The 9,611-nt window shown below is 36.4% G+C and overlaps 1 protein-coding gene across 1 annotated transcript in view; it reads left to right on the top strand.

The window, feature by feature from the left end:
- The window catches only part of TLK1 (tousled-like kinase 1), a 45,412-nt gene that overhangs the window by 31,289 nt on the left and 4,512 nt on the right, over window positions 1–9,611 (top strand). Inside the window, exons 12-19 of the mRNA XM_010134501.1 lie at window positions 120–217; window positions 3,415–3,496; window positions 3,784–3,875; window positions 3,962–4,051; window positions 4,749–4,918; window positions 6,059–6,194; window positions 8,710–8,821; window positions 9,113–9,220. Of these exons, the coding sequence (XP_010132803.1) occupies window positions 120–217; window positions 3,415–3,496; window positions 3,784–3,875; window positions 3,962–4,051; window positions 4,749–4,918; window positions 6,059–6,194; window positions 8,710–8,821; window positions 9,113–9,220 (888 nt within the window). The remainder of the gene's footprint in view (window positions 1–119; window positions 218–3,414; window positions 3,497–3,783; window positions 3,876–3,961; window positions 4,052–4,748; window positions 4,919–6,058; window positions 6,195–8,709; window positions 8,822–9,112; window positions 9,221–9,611) is intronic.

Here is a 9,611-nt window from a genome sequence, read left to right on the forward strand (position 1 = left end):
TCAGCAGGGTTTTGTAATGTAGTGTTCCTCCATCACCACTAGTATTGATACTGGGGTAAAAATAATCTTTTCAAATGGGGTGTAAATGAGCTTTTATATTTCATTCTTTTCATTTGCAGGAGGAAGCTGAAATACAGGCAGAACTTGAACGTTTGGAAAGAGTTAGGAATCTTCACATAAGAGAACTGAAGAGAATAAATAATGAAGATAATTCACAGTAAGAGATTTACCATCTTAATTTTGTATGACTGTTTTTAAAATAGTGCTCTGAAATCACATTTTACCTACAGAAGGAAAGGCTTATTCATAAACTTTCTTTGGTTCTCTGTTTATGTATATATTTTAAACTTTAAAAAAATAGAGTTACTTATAATTTGGTAAACTTACTGATGGTTTTATTGAATATGCAAGAAGTAACATACATACAGAGCTTATGGTGCAGGAGAGCTAAAACTTGCTAGGCCATGTTACTAGGCTGGAAAAAAAAAAACTTGTAAGGGAACCTAATGCAATTCACTTCCCTGACAGTAATGCAAGAAACTAAGGGGAGGTTTGATACAACAGTAATTTTGTGATGCAGTTAAGGTTAGTTTTGGTTTTATTGCACTGTAATTTCATTCGTACTAGGTACAGTTACCTAGTAGGAAAAGACAAATGCAGAATCTTTGTGTTACGTTAAATGTTAGTCTGTATTTCAGCTTGCATGGCAATATATCTAATGTTAAATTGTTGTTTAATATTAGCTCTTACTATGTAAATTTGAAAGCAATAATTACATAACTAAAAAAATTAGTCTGTTTTCCATTATGGAGAATACAAATACTAACACTACAGTTTCACCAGCACTTCGAGATGGCACTGTTGCTTGATAGGAGCTGGTTCTGCCTGTGCCTGACTACTTATGCCCTTGCCCGTTTCCTTTCATGTGCTTGCAATGGCATTTCTTTACTGAATAGAAGCAAAATTGAGTGAGAACCATCTCCTGGGGTTTCTTTTTCTGGATTATTTTTAACTGCAGATCAATTTCCTGGTCTAGTTCTTTGCCCCAAACAGAAAAATGCTTATGCTGCCATGGAAAGAGAGGGCAGTGAAAGGGTGGAATGAGCAGCCAGGGGAAGGAGGTGATGAGACTGGGCTTCTTTCTTTCTGTACTAGTAAATGTTTGAGAAACAGTAGCCTTAAGACTTCAGGATTTTAGTTTATTTTTTACTTTTTAGACACAATAGAATTATATATACACTGAGACTTTTAAACCTTAAAGCAACAAGATACTAAATTGTGCTTAACTGTTTTAATGGTCTCCATACCTACCCTGCAGGAATACAGAAAATTTTTGTTACCATGTGGCTATAATGCCAATTAATAGCTCAACTGGTGTTGTATTTTGGATGTGAAAAAATAATGAGCATTGATGCTTACAATTTGCTAGCAGAATGTTTTCTTTAAGTATTGTCCTACAACAAATAAACAAGCAGTTCTTTGCAGGTTAAATGATAATCTGTTTTAATCTTCAGTGTCTGCATTAGAAGAGAGGTTGTTTTAGAAAAAAAAAAGAGGGGATCCTTCAACAAAAAGGAATAAATGCCACACAAAATATGGCAAGCTTTGGCTGTGTAAATATTGCATATGTGGGGCAAACAAAGTTGAAATTACAGTCCAAGTTGAAAGCAGAGTTACAGGACATGGATAAGCAGAATACTGCAGCTTCACTGCTTGTTTTCTGCAGTCAGTGATGACACATTTTATGATACAGAATTAAAAGCTTTAAACTGTGTGTTCATGTTTTTGTGGGAGTTTAGACTTGATGATTTACCAAGTGGCCAAGCTGCAGCTTACACTCATAATATAGAAGACAGAAGCAATGGAGAAGTAACTTAGGTCTGTAGCTTCTGTTGTCTTTCCAACACATCTTGGCAACTGGCCATTTGGTAAGGAAGAGGGTTCTGAAGCAAAGCATCTGTTGGGTCCTGACTCAGGTCATGTTAGGTTTTCAGCTTCCAGCTGCGATGCAAAGCTGAGCCCTCTTTTTTGTTCAGCAATGTTCCCCTCTGCGTCTCTCTACCCATGTATGCCCTCCCCAAGCATCCCAAATATAAAGTGGGCAGCAAACTCTCACCTGTTCAAGTTCCAGCCGTGACAGTGAAGAGTAGGAAATACTGCCCAGTTTGTAGTTGCGTAAACTTGTATGTTTGCATGTGTTCTTTACAACTGCACTGAGATAACAAGACAAGTTTGAGAGTGCAGACTGGGGCTTTTATGTCTGGGTTTAGAGCTCACATGATGGTTGGGGCAACCTGCAAGATGCAGGTCCTAAGCCACAGAGCGCCACACAGAGTAGCACAAGCAGCAGTGGTAAGATTCACAAGGTTGGCCCTACTAGAGGCAGGTATGTGATGGAAGGACCAAGGACCAAGAAAATAAGAACCTAAATTTGATGAGGATGGGTTTAGAGAATTGGGCTGCTGGTCACATGATGGTTACATGCACTGAGTGTATTACTGTTTATGATGTTTAAAAAATATCTTTAACATTGAAATGCGTATTTTCATAGTGAGGAAAAGGAAAGGTTTATGTTTAAAAGGGGCGCAGTAAGCAAGAGCATCCATCTCCCCTCAAATACTCAACTATCTATGACTATACCTCCAAAACTGTAGAGAACAACAGGATGACCTATTGGCAGATTAGCCCTAAACCCTTCCTTAAAATTTTCTGTGGAGTATAATTGACACCTGGCCCTAGATTCATGAGTATAGTTGTCTCATCATTGCACTAGAAATGTGATGAGTATTCACCTTCCTTCCCATGGGTTCGATGGAAGGATGCATTTTGTCTTCTGCACGTTTCAGGAGACTATGGTGTCCCGCAGCATCATTTTGTGTTGGAAGGACTGTTTTCTTGGTTTTGATTAATGAGTGAACATATCCTTAGTCCTTTGCTGTGTTTTCCCTGTATTGCTGTTTGATATTTGTGAACTTCTTAGCGTTAGATAAAATCCATTTTGTTAAGAAGAGGCAGGTATGTATGACTGGTCTGGTCACATTTCAGGTGAAATTGGAAGAATATCCTCCGTGTCTATTCCAGAATGCTGAAGTTGAAATCTTTCCAAAATTTGGCACAACAAAGAGAGAACCCTCATATTGCATGTTAAAATTCCAGGGTGCTTTTCTTATCCTCACAAAAATAGAGAAAAATAACAAAAAGTTTGCCAGAATTGACTGGTTTCACAACAGTGTGATAATGTTTGTACACTAAATAGTCAAAAGGTACTGAAACTGGCCATATTACAGATGCTCAGAATATAGTATACTGCTAGTAGAAAGAAAGCTCCATTTGAAAAGTAATACTAAGAGGTTTACATTTTAGTCTCTGTATGTATACCTTAAATAGAATTAAATCTTTTTTTTTTCTTTCGAGATTTAAAGATCATCCCACGTTGAACGAACGGTATTTGTTACTCCATTTACTTGGCCGAGGTGGCTTCAGTGAAGTATACAAGGTAGAGTGTGTTGGGTCTGCTAAATCTAATGTTTGAGCCATGTACATTTGTACATTCAATTTTTGGAGGGAGGGAAGGGATCTAAATAAACAGGAGGATTGTAATGTGGTATACTCTTTGAACACTGGTTGAGTAAACATCAATTAACCTGAGGAGGGAGGTAGCATTACAATAGAATTGTCAATATACTTTGTGAATTACGTGTTAATTCTTTTCCTCTCTTTATTAGGCATTATTTTTATTATCTTTGGTTATAACTCTCCTGTATTTGTGGGGTTTTTTTTTAGGCTTTTGATCTTTATGAACAAAGATATGCTGCTGTGAAGATTCACCAGCTTAACAAAAGCTGGAGGGATGAAAAGAAAGAAAACTACCACAAGTAAATATTAATGACTTACGCTTCATATATTAAATTGAGTAGCATTTTATTGATTGTAGGAAGTTAATGTGTCCATCTTCTTTCAGGCATGCCTGCAGAGAGTATAGAATACACAAAGAACTGGATCACCCCCGGATAGTTAAACTATATGACTACTTCTCCTTGGATACAGATACGTACGTACATAAAATGATACAACTTGGCAAGGATTTTAGTGCTGTATATTAGATAAACAGAAATGAAGAGTATTTGAACAAAAGTAATGTTTTTGCTTTTAACCGAAACATTTAGGGTTTCCTTAAGGAGAATAAAAAAAAAAAGCAAAAAACCCTAGTTGCAGAATTTTGTCTCGGCTAAATATTGCAGGCCTTCTATAAAGTAGTGAAAACAGTGTATTTTGCAACACCTGACTAGCAAGCCCTACAGGATGTCCTGAGACATGCAGTGCTGCAGTGTTTCTGGGCAGAGCCAAGGCTGCTGCAGCTTAACAAGTTTCCAAGACTAAGTAACGTCAGGAGCATTATTAGCCTAAGTGTAGCCATGGTCACTGGGAAATTGTGTCACATCTTAAGGAATAGTGAATATATTTTTCTATTGAGAAATGTGCCTACATAACTAAGGGGTTTTCTAACTTAACCTCTCATCAATATAGATGTATTTTCTCTTTTGGTGAGTATTAATATTCTGATTGATGTCAGTTTTCATAAGCTAATAATTGCTATGTGTTCTATTAACAATTTAATTGAAATAGTTTAATATTCAGGCAGCCGTTCTTAAACTTGCCAGTATCAAACTAGGTTTGTCATATCTCTGTTTCTGATTGTGCAGTTTGATATATATTATTTAATGTTGTTCCTCTGAATTCTACCCCAGGTTTTGCACGGTGTTAGAATACTGTGAAGGCAATGACTTGGATTTCTATCTCAAGCAACATAAATTGATGTCAGAGAAGGAAGCTAGGTCCATTGTAATGCAAATAGTAAATGCACTACGGTATCTCAATGAGATCAAGCCCCCTATTATACACTATGATCTTAAACCAGGTAAATGAGGAATGCTATGATTGAAAATGTCGTCTTTTTTTCATCCTTGATTTTTGTTTGTAATTCATGCATGAAAATATTTTCTTTATTATCTTCTGTATGTCAGGTTTCTTGTAAACAACTGGAAAGAGTATATACTTTTTTTTCTAGTTTTATTGCCAAAATCATCTGTCTTTTCTTGGAAAAAATGTTTGTTATGACTTTTCTACTTTGCATTATTTTGATTTTAATTGGTAGGAAAAAACCGTATAGCACATAGATACATACACTGGTATTTAGCAATATAAAACAGATAAGATCATTAGTTGGCCTCAATCCTGTCTGATGATTGTGGAGTGCTGATGTGTAAATAATTTTTCCCTTAGATATTCTGTAGCCTGTGAAGGATTGAAATAGGTAATCAAATCCTTTTCAGCATCCCAGCATAAGCACTTCAAAACAGGACTTCACGGAAGTTTTCTTTACAATGAATAATAAGCATTGTCATAAACTATGTATTTCTGTCTTGATTCCATGGCCTTTGTTTTACCACCTTGCAAGTGTGAGGCTTGTAATGTAACTTACAGTGCCAACCTGATTGCTCGCTGCTGTGTAATAAATTGTTCATATAAATTTCTCTCATATTATGGAATTGTGTAGAATGTATTCTTGCTATCATTAGGTTTTGTACTCAGAGGAACTTCATCAAATAACTTTTATATCAAGAAATTATTGTACAACTTTAACACGTGGAGTAAGATTTGTAGTATTGCAGCAATTTCTTGGCATTGTTTTGTGGCATATGCAAGCCCTGAAAGCTGCAGCGTAGGATTTGTTCTGGGCAGAAAAATATGAAACTTCATTGTAACGGGTATACTGCTACATTTTGGTGTTTCCTCGCTACATTTGGTGTTTTCCTCACTGTCCAGCCAGCTCCTGAGGGAGCCATTTCAGATGATGATGATGACAACCTAGAGAGTTCCTGAGACTGTACTGAAACGTGTCATAGTCAAGTTACTCTAGACTTGGGGATGTAAAGATGATGTAAACTTGTCACTTACCCCTCATGAAGTTAGATGTTCCTGAAAGTTTAATTCAGATTTGAAAATAAAGCATTGTTAGCTTTTTTTAATAATTTTTTTTTCTTTTTGCCCTGGATAGGTAATATCCTTCTTGTAGATGGAACAGCATGTGGAGAAATAAAAATTACTGATTTTGGCCTGTCCAAAATAATGGATGATGATAGCTATGGTGTGGATGGAATGGATTTAACTTCACAGGGAGCAGGAACTTACTGGTAATGCCTGGTTTGATTTTGCTGATTAGACTTTGGGTCATTGTTCAGATTCCATAAATTCTCTCCTACAAAGCCAATTTGGAGAGAGAAAGCTAGAATTAAAAATAATATAATGGATGAAAACCAAAGATTTTTGTGCAGCACTGCAAATGTTGCTATTCCCAAATGTTAGAATGGTAACATAACAAGTAAGATAAGAGAGTGTGTTCTTTATTGTGGTTGTTTTTTTTTCTTAAATAAAAAAAAGTGTGTGTATAAAGTCATGTAGATGATCACTATGATTTAGAAACATGGTTTCCCTGAAGAAGCAGGTGTTAAATCTTTGGCTGCAGGTGGTTGAAAATGTTTGACAGAGCTATGATGATTAAGTGTGGGTGCTTAGTCCTTGGAAATCTTAGAGCAGGGATTGCCAGCAGGTAGTGTCTTTAGGACAGAGAGTATTTACTCTGCCATCCTAAAGGTTAACCACAGCTCAGCAGCTGTGATTTGTTCTCTGTGAGCACTTGCATGCTTGTCCAAAAATCTGAAGTTTTAGAGCTGCCTACAGAACAGGAATGACAAGCGTTTAATTGCTTACAGAAAAGATGTTTCTAGAATTTGCTCTCTAAAGATGGAGCTTCTTCATAGCACAGTAGCTCTTTGAGCCTGGGTGCATGGCAGCTATGTCAGGGTGGGTGGAATAGAAAGCCCATAATGGCCAGGTTATTACTTGTGAATTTGTTTGCTCCTTCTCTCCTCATTTTGCCTGTAGCAAGATCAGAGTCAGGAGCCAAAAGCTAACTCTAAACAGAGAAGCCAGTGTCATTCCCGTTTGCTCTGTTAACTTTTCTCATATTCAGAAGTTGCATAATAAAGTTTTTGCCTTTCCCTTCAGATTTTTCAGAAAAGACAACTTGTACTCTTGCACAAATGCCAATGTGCACATGCTACAAAAAGACAAATATGCAAGTATTTCAGAAGTGTTAGGCTTTGGTACTATTTTTAAGGCTTTACCTACTATTTTTAATGCTTTACCTATTTAAACACCATTATACTATTATAGGAATGTCTGTAAAAAAAATCTTGGCCTTTGGATTTCATCTAAAATGCCACAGGTACTAGTGGTGCTGTAAACTAAGAGATCAAAAAAGGTCTGTGACCACTATAGGTCCATGACGAATCTCTGTGTTTCTACTACACGCTTCCTCTGAGCCCAATATCTTTATTAAGGAGGGAAATGTTTTGAGTGAGTTTGACGTGGGAGATGGGTCTCTTTAGAGCAGTTTGCACACCCTGTCAGCAGCATAGTCCTGGAAGGGATTTCCTCAGTCACTTGGTCCAGTTACCTGCCTTTCCATGCAGTTAGGTCACATAATCTCTTTTGTAAACTTACAGACGTTTGTATTAAATTTAGTTAGTGTTTTGTCCCCAGTAATCTGATTTGAAGTGTGTTCCGTAACCTGAGTTCTCTGATCATTAGAAACCTAATCCTCTAATTTACAGACATTGTTTATTTGTGGCCAGTTTATACTTGTTCTTTCCTGTGCCAACACTGTTCTCCTCGAAGTAGGTTGCTTCCCTTCCTAGTACTTGCTCTGTGGTGTTCTTACGGCCTTCAGGTTTTTTTTCCCTGAATTGTAGGCTTTCTATTCTTCAGATCATTTTAGTAGATTCCTTTCCACTTATATCACTTTAAACTCATTTTTTTGTGGTACTGTGTGAAGTTCGTATTTGTGTTGCATTCTTATCTCATTTTTCTGCTTATTTCCATTTCCACAAGTTTTTCTTCAAAATTTCTTTTAAAGCCTTACATGCTGTTGATGAAAGGATGTCTGGTCTGTAGTTGCTCTAGTAATTTTTATGCCTTTTTCAGTTTTAGTTATTACAGTCAATAATACTTAATGCCCCTGTATTGGTAAGTTTGGGAGGTTTTGGTTTTTTTAAAGGATGCTCTATTTCACCAGTTCTTTTGTAATTCAGGAATTGCACAGGAACTTCCTCAACTTTCAGCTCCTTAAGTATGACTTCCTGCAGATTTTAGGAATGGAAGTTGAATCACTTATGTCTACCGTATACCCATCTGGTTAATGTCATCATTCTTACTAAAAACTTAAGTAAGGGGTCTTTAATAAGCAGTATCTACATTACCTTTGATGCCTAACCAGACCTTGCTGTAAAATGCTCTATACAGCTTTCATTTTCCCTTGCTCTGGTAGATGGAGAAGGTTTGTATTTAACCAAGGATCACCAGAAAAAAAAAGTGGTTTTTAGTGATTTAGGTCAAGAATGTTAGTATTTGTGCTTGTATGAAATAGATCTTCTATTTGACTGACTGACTATACAAAAAACTGTAATGTCAGTTTTGATGGGCGTGCAGGGTGTTGGAATTCAGTTGTAAGGCAACTGTAATCATAAGGCAGTTGTCAAAAGACCAGAGATGTGTACTTGAAGTCATTGTATAACTTGATATTTGAACAAGTTCTAGTGATGCCATACATCCACTTGCAGACACTGAGATGCATGTTTTGTTTTCCAGGTACTTGCCTCCAGAGTGTTTTGTAGTTGGCAAAGAGCCACCAAAGATTTCTAATAAGGTTGATGTGTGGTCAGTTGGAGTAATCTTTTTCCAATGCCTTTATGGTAGAAAGGTAAGGAAAATGTTGTTTGAAAATCTTGAGAGTTTTAGTGTAAGTGCCTGTTTCCGGTAGACTCTGAATTATAGTTCCAAAGACATGAATCTACATGGAAAATTACTTGTGTTACTTTTTGGTGGTGTGGATTGATATTGCAAGAAACTTAAAAAATCTTGACTGAAACTTTATTTACAGAATGTTTAGCAGCATTTATTAACACTGCGACAACTTACTATAGCATAAGTATTTATGAAATCAAAGTAATTGGATAACTCTCATGAAGAAAATCGTGTGCTTATTTTTCAGCCATTTGGCCACAATCAATCACAGCAAGATATCTTACAAGAAAATACAATATTAAAAGCCACAGAAGTTCAGTTCCCTGTCAAACCTGTTGTAAGCAACGAAGCCAAGGTAACTTTTCATATGATCTCTGAGTTACTGCTTAAACATTCATCATCAAGGATTCAGCTGTAAAATTGCTGTTAACTTGAGAATGCTGTGGGACGTAGTAACTAGAGGTGTGGGGAAACATAATGGAGAGCTAGTATTCTGATTTTTTTATTTTTTTTTTTTTAAGCAAACCTGTTCTTGGACTTCTCAAAATCATGTACTTCAAAGCATGACTATATATGTATTCCAGAAATTTGCAAGCCATTTTCAAGTAGGCCAAAAATTGTCTGGTTTGCTTTTTTCCAGAGGACCTTAGATGTCTGTACTTCTATACTGCTAACAGTAGCAAGGTCTTTATGAAAATAGTGAATGTTATTCTCTGCAGCCTTATTGGCTTTTAGAAAACATTTTG

Source organism: Buceros rhinoceros, unplaced genomic scaffold (assembly GCF_000710305.1).
Source record: "Buceros rhinoceros silvestris isolate BGI_N320 unplaced genomic scaffold, ASM71030v1 scaffold3784, whole genome shotgun sequence".
NCBI lineage: Eukaryota > Metazoa > Chordata > Aves > Bucerotiformes > Bucerotidae > Buceros > Buceros rhinoceros.